Source organism: Panthera pardus, unplaced genomic scaffold (assembly GCF_024362965.1).
Source record: "Panthera pardus isolate Hobbes unplaced genomic scaffold, ASM2436296v1 HiC_scaffold_18, whole genome shotgun sequence".
NCBI lineage: Eukaryota > Metazoa > Chordata > Mammalia > Carnivora > Felidae > Panthera > Panthera pardus.
Genome location: NW_026526743.1, coordinates 16,599,822 through 16,611,961, shown reverse-complemented (window position 1 = coordinate 16,611,961; position 12,140 = coordinate 16,599,822). Strand labels below are relative to the sequence as shown.

Here is a 12,140-nt window from a genome sequence, read left to right as displayed (position 1 = left end):
AAGAAGGAAAATGCTTATGAGATAATATCCTAATACAATGATGGATTGAGGTTTCAATAAATTCCTTAATTTTACACAAAATTTATAAGAAGCAGATTTTATGAGATTTTACAAAAAAACTTCCCCAGTTATTTTTCTTATTTCTTAAAGAATAAGGAAGAGAAACTTGAATTTATTGAGAACGTATGATATACAAGATACAAGTGTAATTAAAGAAGAGTGAATGGTAGAGTATTGTACAGGTTGCCTTTGTGTGCTATTTCTTTTAGTTGCGACTTTACATCTTTAATTTCCAGACTTATCTGCATAATGAGATGTTCTATATGCAGGAATTACCTATAGCAACAGGAATATGTTGGTACTTCAGAAGAATTGATTTCTTTAGTGTCTCATTTATGTCAGTGGCTTTCTGCTGTTTTTTTACCTCCTTTGTGGAGAGTACCCTGTCATTTCCCCTCTGTTGAAAAAAATATTTTCTTTATTTCCACAACTGGTATTATATTTGTTGTTTCAGAGATCAGTGATGTTCAGGGATGTTGCCATTGACTTCTCTCAGGAAGAGTGGGAATGCCTGGACTCTGCTCAAAGGGATTTGTATAGAGATGTGATGTTGGAGAACTATAGTAACTTGGTGTCACTAGTAGGTAAGGAAATGTACCCCTAGTATTTCAGGATCTACCTTTGGAATGGCTGCTTTCTTCGATTGTTTTTAAGTAACTGAATTGCCTCTTATTCTCAAAGGAATGAGAATATTTCAATTACTGGAAATAGTAATATTTCATAGGGCATATTTGCTTTCTCCATTTTCCAGTGTAATTATCGCTCTTCTTTCTCTCTTATTTGATAAGCAAGGGGCTAGATTTGAATTCTGGGACACTTACAATATTGTCAGGAAAAACAGGCTATGCATTGTTACAATTTAGATATGCTAAAGGAGTTAAAAATATTTTGAAAATTAGATCCAGAAATATATTGTTTTTTGGACAATAGAAGAGCTTATATTATTTACATAGTAATAGGGTAGATTAGGTCAGGTAAACAATCCATTACAACAAATTCTTTCGCTCCTATTTGTGTTTTGTAGTTGAATATTACATTTTAAGAACTTTGTATTGTTCATTGAATGAATGTGCTAGAACCACCTTCTATTGGAAAATAGCTCAGGAAGAACGTGTGATTGTCTAAGAAAGTTTGTTGGATTTTTCCTATAACAAAATAAGAGACATCCTATATCAGTTAAAACTTTTAACAAGTGATTTTCCAACCTAAATGATCACTTTATTCTTTAGACTCTTGAAGTCCCTGTCTTTTACCCATTCACTCCTCTTTTCTCTGAAGGCTTTATGAAGTTACTGGTTGGTACACTGCCTTTGAGACCCAAGTCATGTGGAAAAAAGACTTCTGACTTGAGAAGAAAAGCAAGGGCTTTTCAGCACAATCTCTCTAAGGAATCCCACCTAATCCCTACTCTTCTCCCTTTTGGTCTCTTATGATAGTCCTTCCCACTCTCAAAGGAGGAGCTCTTCCTTTTCTCCAGTGGTATGTAAACTTGGGAGTCAATTCCTTTCTAGATTTTTTTTTTGTATTTAGATTTATATTATTGTCTCCCTTTAAAATGTATTCATTCATTCAAAATATATTTATTAAGAGCCTATTCTTTACCAAGGACTGTAGTAGGTATTGGAGAAATGATGATCTAGATAAAGTTTGTGTTCTGCTACATTCTCTGGGAGAAATAAAAATATATGTGTTTGTGTGTATATATTTACATATATACATTTATTTAATAAATATAATAGTTTGCAGGCAACAATAAGGAATTTGAAAGTAAAGGAGAGTAGGCAAATTAACTGGGGAGTATGGGTGGGCTATTTTAGATAGGTAGATTTTTAAAAAACATCTCTAAGGAGGTAATATTTGAACAAAGACTTGACTGAAGTAAGGGCAGGAGTCAGGCCAGTCTATGCAGGAACAGTATTGCAGACAGATGGAGTAGTAAACGTAGAGAGTTTAGGGTGGGTGTTAACTTAGTAGGAGGAACAGAAAAGCATAATTAAAGAAGAGTGAATGATAGAGTAATTAAGAAATAAATATAATTTGGCAACTCCAGAAAAGGAGTTCAAATTTTATGCTTTGAGGTGGTGCCCTCTGACTTCTAGTGTAAGAAAATGCACATCCTCTCTGAAGGAAAGTAAGAGGGTTTTAGAATTCTCACAAATTAAGATCAACAAAAGATGAGATCACAAAGATCATCCAACCCACAAGGAAACAGGTCATAGGTGAGTGATAGATAATCTAAAGAAACAACAGATTACATGGCAAATGATTTCACATATTGGTATTTTTAGATATAAATATAAAATGTTGGTGAAATGTTTAAAGAAATAAGCTAAATCACAAAAATAACAAGCAATAAGAGATTTTCATAGAGGGTCAGATTTGAAAGAGAACTAAGAACATTTCTAAAGGTTGTTCTGTTTAGATATTTTTAAAAATAATCATCAATAGATTGATAAGTTTGAATGAAAATTGTTTTCTTTATAAAAAGACATAAAGAAAATAAAAGGCCTTGAATTGGGTGAATATATTTGCAATTCATATTGACAACAATGAAATTAATACCTAGAATATAAAAAGCTTTTATAGATTAAGGAAAAGGAAATATTTTGTTTTTAAAAAGTGGGTAAAAGACATTCATAGGCAGTTCAAGGAAAAGGAAATAACAAATCAAGGAGGTAAAAGACCTATACTCTGAAAACTATGAAACATTGATGAAAGAAATTCAAGATAATACAATTGGAAAGATATACACTGCTCATGGATTGGAAGAATTAGTAATTGTTAAAATGTCCATACTACCCAAAGCGAACCACAGATTCAGTGCAATACCTAACAAGATGCCAATAGTATTTTTCATAAAACTAAAGCTAAAATAATTAATCTACAACAAAGGAGGCAACAATAGCCAGTTGGGGGAAAGAGAGTCTTTTGAATAAATGGTTTTCTTTGTTCTGGAAAAACTGGAGAGCTACATGCAAAGGAATGAAACTACACTACTTTCTTACACCATACACAAAAATAAACTCAAAATGGGTTTAAGACCTAAATTTGAGACCTGAAATCATTAAACTAAAAGAATACATAAGCACTAATCTTTTAATAAACTCTTGGGACTACATGAAAATAAAAAGCTTTTGTACACCAAAGGAAACCCATGAATAAAATGAAAAGACAACCTACTGAATGGGAGAAGATATTTACAAATGATATGTCTGATAAGGGGTTAATATCACTATTTTGTTTTTAAAAAAAAGGGAAAGGAAATACAAATAGCCAACAGACATGAAGTGCTATTGACTGGATAAATAAACAAAATTTTACAAGGGATTACTATTTAGCAATACAACAGCCAAAACGTGGAAACGACTCAGATGTCTAGCAGCTGATGAATGGATGAATAAAATTTGTTATATCCTTAAATGGAGTATTATTTAGCAATAAAAAGGAGTTCTGATACATACTACAACATGGATGAGCCTTGAAAACATGCTAAGTGAAAGAAGCCAGATGCAAAGACTGTATATTACATTATTTCATTTATATGAAATGTCTACAATAGACAACTATAGGGACAGAAAGTAGATTAGTGGTTGCCAAGTGCTGGGGGTGGGAGATGAAGGTGAATTGGAGAATGGAAATAGAGAAATTGGAAATGACTGCTAATAGACACAGGTTTCTTTTTGAGGTGATAAGAATACAATCTCTAGATTGTGGTCATTGTTGCACAATTCTGTGAATACTAAAAATCATTGAATTGGAAAAAAAATCATTGAATTATATACTTTAAATGAATAAACTGTAGGTATGTGAATTATATTTGAACACTTTGGGGAAAAATATGGAAATAATTTCTAAATTTGTATGCATAGCCGGAGTTCGTTTAAAAATTCCAGATCCCTGGCCACACCTCAGACCAATTAAATCACAATCTCTTAGCATGGGATACAAATATTATGTTTTGAAGCTACTTAGGTTGTTCAAATGTTCAGACATGCTTGGTAACCACTACAATATATTACCTAAGAATAAATTTATGTATTTATTTTATTATTTTATTTTAGATATATTTTTAGACAGAGAAGACATGTGAGTGGGAGACAGGGGAAGAAGGAGGGAGGGAGAAACAGAGAGAGAAAGAGAATCTTAAGCAGGTTCCACTCTCAGCATGGAGCCCGAGGCAGGGCTCAATCTCATGACCCTGGAATCATGTCCTGAGCCGAAATCAAAGAGTCAGCTGCTCAACCAACTGAGCCACCCAGGCGCCCCAAAATTTATTTTTGTTTTAAATTTTTGTTTATTTTGGGGCGCCTGGGTGGCTCAGTCAGGTTAAGCGTTGCGTCTGACTTTGGCTCAGGTCATGACCTCGTGGTTTGTGGGTTTGAGCCCTGTGTTGGGCTCTGTGCTGACAGTTCTGAGCCTGGAGTGTGCTTCTGATTCTGTCTCCCTCTTTCTCTGCCCCTCCCCCACTCACGCTGTGTGTGTGTGTCTCTCTCTCTCAAAAATAAGTGTTTTGGGGCCCCTGGGTGGCTTAGTCGGTTAAGCGTCCGACTTCAGCTCAGGTCACGATCTCGCGGTCCGTGAGTTCGAGCCCCGCGTCGGGCTCTGGGCTGATGGCTCAGAGCCTGGAGCCTGCTTCCGATTCTGTGTCTCCCTCTCTCTCTGCCCCTCCCCCGTTCATGCTCTGTCTCTCTCTGTCTCAAAAATAAATAAACGTTAAAAAAAAAAAGTGTTTTATAATTAATGTTTGTTTATTTTTGAGAGAGAGCAGGGAAAGGGCAGAGAGAGAGAGGGAGACAGAATCCCAAGCAGGCTCTGCACTCTCAGTGCAGAACCTGACGGGGGGCTTGAACTCAGGAACCATGAGATCATGACCTGAGCCAAAATCAACAGTTGGTCAATTAACCAGCTGAGCCACCCAGATGCCCCTATTTTTTTATTTGACGGTTCACTCCATTTAGTTGCTATTGCCAGTATGCTTGGATTTATTTCTTCCCTATTTTATGTTTTTTGTCTACTCTTAATCTTCTGTGCTTCCTTCTTTTATTTCTTTCCTAATAATCAGGATGGATACGTCTCTTTTTTTTTTATTTATGTTTATTTATTTTTAAGAGAGAGAGCACACACACGAGCCGAGGTAGGCTAGAGAGAGATGGGGGGAGAGGATCTGAAGTGGGCTCTGCACTGACAGCAGAGAGCTTGATGTGGGGCTTGAACTCACAAACCGTGAGATCATGACCTGAGCTGAAGTTAGATGCTTAACTGACTGAGCCACCCAGGCATCCCTGTTTTGTTTTGTTTTTTTTAAACTCCATTTTCCCCCTTGTTTAATTTGGAAGATGTATACTATTTTTTATCCTTAGTGGTTATCTTTAATTTTTTGTCACATGTACTTTATTTCTTTTAATGCAAATATAGTTTTGCACTTTTTATTAATTGTAATGATGTTTGAAAAATATACACATTTAATGAAAATTAAGTATTTTATTAATTATTAAATGTTTTAATATTAAGGCACTCATTCAATCCACATACAGTGTTTGCACACTGCTTTGCAGAAGTCTTTTCTTTTTTTAAAGTTTTTATTTAAATTCCAATTCCCATACAGTACAACACTAGTTTTAGCTGTAGAATTTAGTGATTTATCACCTATGTACAACACTGTGCTCATCACAAGTGCCCTCCTTAATACCCATCACCTATTTAACACATTACTCCACCTACCTCCCCTCCAGCAACTATCAATTCTGTATAATTAAAGAGTCTGTTTCTTGGTTTGCCTCTCTTTTTCTTTTTTTCTCCCTATGTTCTTTTATTTTGTCTCTCAAATGCCACATATTTGGGGTGCCTGAGTGGCTGTCGGTTAAGTGTCCAACTTGGGCTCAGGTCATGATCTCGCAGTTTGTGAGTTCAAGCCCCGCCTTGGGCTCTGTGCTGACAGCTGAGCCTAGAGCCTGGTTCAGGTTCTGTGTCTCCCTCTCTCTCTACCCCTCCCCTGCTGGCACTCACTCTGTCTGTCTCTCTCAAAAATAAATCAACATTTAAAAAAAATTTTTTTTAATGCACATATGAATGAAATCATATAGCAGTTGTCTTTCTCTGACTGACTTCGCTTAGCATAATACATTCTAGTTCCATCCATGTTGTTGCAAATGGCAAGATTTCATTTTTTTTTATGGCTGAGTAATAGTGCATTGTGTGTATATATATATATATATATATGTATATATATATACCTTTATCCATTCGTCAGTCGATGGACATTTGGGTTGTTTCTGTAATTTGGCTGTTGTTGCTATTTGGCTATGCTGCTATAAGCATTGGGGTACATGTATCCCTTTGAATCAGTACTTTTGTATCATATGGGTAAATATCTAGTAGTACGATTGCTGGCTCATAGGATAGTTCTACTTTTAACGTTTTGAGGAACCTCCATATTGGTTTCCAGAGTGGCTGTACTAGTTTGCATTCCCACCAACAATGTAAGAGGATTCCCCTTTCTCTGCATCCTGACCAACATCTGTTGTTGGGAAAACTGGACAGCAACATGCAAAAGAATGAAACTGGACCACTCTCTTACACAATACACAAAAATAAATTCAATGGATTGAAGACCTAATTGTGAGACAGGAAACTATCAAAATCCTAAGGAGAACACAGGCAGTAACGTCTTTGACATTGGTCGTAGCAACTTCTCACTAGATAGGTCTCCTGAGGCTAGGGAAACGAGCAAAAATAAACTATTGGTACTACATAAAAATAAAAATCCATACAGTGAAGGAAACAACAAACCGAAAAGGCAACATACAGAACAGGAGAAGATATTTGTAAATCACATATCTAATAAGGGGCTAGTATACAAAAGAACTTACCAAACTCAACACCCAAAAAACAAATAATCCAGTTAAGAAATGGGCAGAAGACATGAATAGACATATTTCCAAAGAAGACAGAGATGACTAACAGTTATGAAAAGGTGCTCAACATCACTGAACTACAAATCAAAACTGCAGTGAGGTATCACTTCACACCAAACTGACTACAATTAATAACACAAGAAGCAGCAAAAGTCCTGAGTAAACTATATGCCCCACCCTCACACCTGGGATTTCAAGGCAACCAGCTGAGAAACAGAAAGGATTGGGTCTACCTTGAAATAAGTTGGAAGCTGTTGTGACAGTGAGTTGAGCTTCTATAGAGAGATGAAACACTGACCTCTGTGTCAAATGTATATTTCACTGTCAAAAGTCAGGAGCATACCAGCAGTATATGACTATACTCTTTTTCTGTACCTTCACCAACACTACATACCTGTGATTGCTGGTGAGTTTAAATATTTTGGGAGTATTTCTGCCTGTTTTGGTCCTTTAATCATTATCATTATTGTTTGTGTCACTTAAATATTTAACAATGGTTAAAGTTAATGTTTCCTTTGTCCCCAGAACAATATAAAAGATATATGAAGGATCTGAAAGTGCCTTTAACTATGGTTCATCTTTCCCATCTATTATGTTACTGTCTGATATTTTAATTGTTTTCTTTTAAACCCTCCAAATGGGCATTATTTTTGTTTTATAATGACAGTGTTTGCTTGTAGATTTATTCATATGATTATCCTTTTATTTGCACTCTATTCCTCTTCATTATACCTTCCATTGAGATGATTTTATTTGTCATGAAATACATTAAGCAAGGCTTATTGTTAGTAAATGTTCTGTTTTTATTTTTGTTCTTTTAGTAAAGTAACCTTGCTTCACTTTCATTTCTGCCTGATGATTTCACTTGGTATAGAATTCTATACTGACAATTATTCTTTTCTCAGCACTCTGAAGATATTATTCCACTGTCTTCTGGCTTCTATTGTTGCTCTTGAGAAGTCTGCCTTCTGTCTCATTATTATTCCTTTTGTAAGTAATTGGTATTTTCTCTCTGGCTGCCTTTAAGATTTTTTTCTTAAGATTTTAATATAATTGATTATATCGTTTTATTTCTAGAAATTTGATATTCTCTTCCTCTCCTAGATCTTATTTTTTTTTTACTTCTATTTAGTTCCTTTATCATGGTTTTGAATTCATATTTTAATTTTCATATATTTCAAGCATTTATAAATGCTCTATATATAAAAAATTCAGTTTGTAGAGAACAGGCCTAATTCTGCAACTTCTTACATTCATGTGGGCTCTTGTGTAATGATGAAGTATGATTTTTTTTCCCTCCTTTTCATTGAGAGTCTAGGACAAGACTGCAGTGTTTCTTGTCATTTCCTTTGAGATCACATGGACTTTTTTTTCCTTTACCTGAACTGTAGGCCTTGGATAATTCTGATTTTGTGAAGAGGTTCAGTATTAATCCCTGAAATTTTGTGGGCCCATGGCCTTGTGTCTTGGGTTATATCAGACCATTAAGATAGATACAAACTGTTTGGCAATTGAAATCAACAAATATCCTGAGGGTAGTTGTGACTTAGAGCATGTTTACCTCTAGTTTGTGGTTCTTACTTCATTGTACCTCCTTTGGATCTTCTTTACTTTTTTAAAAAAAGTATGGCATGCTTTTAAAAGAATATAGGTCATATTTTATACAGGATTTCAAGAAATCTGATGCATCATTCACATATTTACAATTGTGAATCCTTTTGTCTTTGAACCTTCTATATCTACATTTGATGTCCTTAGGTAAATTTCATAGTTTTTTCTTAAATGGTCTTTTGCATTTCTTCTAAAGCAATTTTCTCAGTACTTTATAAATGTTGATATTATGTATAGGACTGTTTTATTGTATGATATTTTCCGAATGGCTAATACATATACACACACACACACACACACACACACACACACACACACACATAATACACATCTATATATGGTTAGCAAAATGTTGATATCTGTAAGTTGATAATAATCTTATAGAAACATCTAATAATTGTCCAGGGGGTAATAGTGGATTTCTAGGTAGATACTTTTGCATTTTATATATAATGTATTATTTATTTCTTTTCTATTTGTGCCAGTTTTTTAAAACTGTAATCAGTAGGAGCTGAGTATTTGAATATTTCACAATTTGAAAAACAATTCTTGTCTTTTTCCAAACTTTATTGGAAGTATTTCTAATGTTTACTGAAAATGTTTCTTTAGATTTCTGATACTCTTAATTAGGTTAAAGAAGAGCCATTCTGGCTTTAGAGAATTTTTTTACATTTTTAAAAAATGTTTATTTTTGAGAGAGAGATAAAGAGCACAAGCATGGGAGGGGCAGAGTGAGAGGGAGACACAGAATCTGAAACACGTTCCAGGCTCTGAGCTGTCAGCACAGAACCCAATGCGGGGCTCAAACTCACAAACCATGAGATCATGACCTGAGCCAAAGTTGGACGCTTAACCAACTGAGCCACCCAGGCACCCCTAGAGAATTTTTAATACAAGGTCTCAAGTAGATTTTCTGATGTTGAATCACTCCTCCATTTGTGGGATAAATTGTATTTAATCATGATGTTTCAGTCCTTAATACAGCTATAGTCTACATTGCTAATGTTTATTTAAAAATTTGACCTATGTTGGTTCATAAGATTGACTTTGTTTTCCTGAGCTCTCATTGTCCAGGTTTGTTTCTTACTTAACTATGTGAAATGACTTGGGTGGATTTCCATGTTTTTGTATGTTCAACAACAATTACATAGGAATTTAATTGTGTATTCTTTAATGGTTTGGATAACCTTACCAGTCATACCATCAATCATCAGTGTCTGTGGCCTTTTAGGAGCATGGACATTAAACTCAAATTTAAAATTCTTATGTAGTTATTGATGTATTCTCAGATTTTCTTTATTCATGGATCACTTTTATTATTTTCATCCATTTCAACTAGTTTTTCTAATTTACTGTTCAGTTATGTATAGGTTTTCTCATAAGCACTTGTCTTAGATTTATGTTCTTCTATTCTTTATCCTTTCCAATGTTTTGGATTTGTGCCCAATCTGATTTTTTTCCCCAGCGTGTCATATTTTTGTACCATTTATTTGCTTTGGAAAAAATGAATGGACTTCTGGCCGTTTCTATTCCTTCTAAATTCTGGTTTACTCACTTTCTCATTTAGCTAGCTAATTCTTTTGTTTGTTTTGTTTTTTCCTCCCTCTTCTTCTTGAGTTGACATCTTAATTCTCTTGTTTTTAATTATTTCTTGTTTTCTAATAAGTACATTTAAAGCTGTGAGTTTTCTGAGGATTCATTAGCTGAGTCTTGGGATTTCACATCAAGTTCCTCTTGGTATTTTGCTCTAAATTTTAAGTTTAATTTTTATTTCCTTTTATGTCAAACATTATATAGAAGTATCTTAATTACTTAATTCTAGGATTCTATATTTGTTTTCTATGTTTTTGCAATTTCTAGTTTTATTATTAGTTTTATCTATCTATATAGTTAATACCTATCTTATTAATTATGTTCCAGTCTTCTGAGTCTGTACTTTCTTCTTTGTCTGTTTATATAACTGTCCTAAAACAGAAAAGGAAAAAACTATTTCCTTTTACTCACACAGTACTTCTGACACCAGATGTGTGGATTTTCCCATACGAGGCAGTTCTCCAGTGCCTGGTAGACACCAGTAGGGTGTCTTAAAATTTAACTTAATTCTGATACTAACTGCCCAGAGTTAGCACAGACCCACTGTTTAAGGGCTCAATCCCACAGCCTACTACCCCAGAGGCCAATTGTAACTCCCAAGTTGTCCCCGTACTTATGACTGACTGGCTGTAAATCAGAGGTTCCCACAGTACCCTTCTCAGGTTTAATAATTTGCTAGAAGAGCTCAGAGAACTTAGAGCAACATTTACATTTACCAGTTTATTATAAAACATACAACTCAGGGACAGCCCAATGGAAGAGATGCACAGGGAAAGTGTTTTTGTGCTGGTCTCAGCCTATCAGCAACCACCAGTGCTGTGGCTGGACCAGCTTTTATGGTTCTTACTATGATTGCAAGATGCCCTTTAGTAATAACCATTGGGAGACTTTGAAAAAGTAAAGATTTATGACTTAGAGGACCTAGAAATGATACAACATACCCTGGGCCCTACAGTGATGGCATGGGTATAGATAGTGTACAGACCTAGGGTTTTGCCTCTGTTGAGGTTGAGAATGAGGGCCTAGGGTTTCTGGGCTCTGTATTGTTGAATTTAAAATGAAAGCGGGAACTTAAGAGGGCAGCAAGAAAAAATTTAGTAAGTGGTCCAAATGATTAGTTACTGAAATCAACAAAGGAATCTCAGATGGGGGAGGCAGCCTGGCTCCTTTATTTAGTGTGGCTTGTAATATAGTCATCTTTGATGGATGCCTCTTTGAAGCGGATGCCTCAGCAATCAAAGCTTAAGTCAGGCATGTGCCTTACAAACAAAAACAAAAACCTATCAGGACTTATACTCTAGCAAGGTATGGAGAAGGGGTATGGAGCTTCCATGCTGTCTCTCAGCATACCCTCCCAGCACTGTGTTCACTAACCCAGAAACTCTCTGAACCCCTTCAGTCAGGGTTTTTGCTGGAGGCTTCATTAGGTGGGCATGATTGATAAAATCATTGGACATGAATAATTTATTCGACGTCCAGCATCTTTGCCCTCTCCAGAGGTGGGGCTAAAAGTTCCAACCCGCTGAGGGGCACTTGGGTGACTCAGTTGGTTAAATGTTCAACTTCAGCTCAGGTCATGATCTCACCGTTCCTGAGTTTGGGCCCCGTGTCAGGCACTGTGCTGACAGCCCTGAGCCTGGAGCCTGCTTCAGATTCTGTGTCTCCCTCTCTGCCCCTCCCCTGCTCGCGCACTCGTGCTCGTGCTCTCTCTCTCTCTCTCACTCTCTCTGTCTCTCTCTCAAAAATGAATAAACATTTAAAAAAAAGTTCCAACCCACTGATCACATGGTTGACTCCCCTGGCAACCAGCCCACCCTCCTTAGGGGCTTTCCAAAAGTCACTTCCTTAGCATAAATTTAAGTGTGGTTGAAAGGGACTTGTTTCCAAGAGTTTAGGAGTTCTGTACCAGAAATCAGGAACAAAAACTAAATATATATTTCTTATTGTATCACAATATCACAG

General features: G+C 35.7%; 1 protein-coding gene across 5 annotated transcripts in view; it reads left to right on the top strand.

Annotated features, from left to right (window-relative positions):
* Positions 1-12,140, top strand: part of LOC109256556 (zinc finger protein 420) — a 37,353-nt gene that overhangs the window by 18,079 nt on the left and 7,134 nt on the right. The window contains exon 4 of one of the 5 annotated variants that reach the window (XM_019431953.2): positions 515-644. The exons of 2 other annotated variants lie outside the window; for them this stretch is intronic. In XM_019431953.2, coding sequence (XP_019287498.1) covers positions 515-644 — 130 coding nt within the window. Of the gene's footprint in view, positions 1-514; positions 645-1,427; positions 1,540-6,342; positions 7,965-12,140 lie in introns of those variants that run through there. 2 more of the 5 variants (XM_019431958.2, XM_019431956.2) reach the window with 2 other exon arrangements.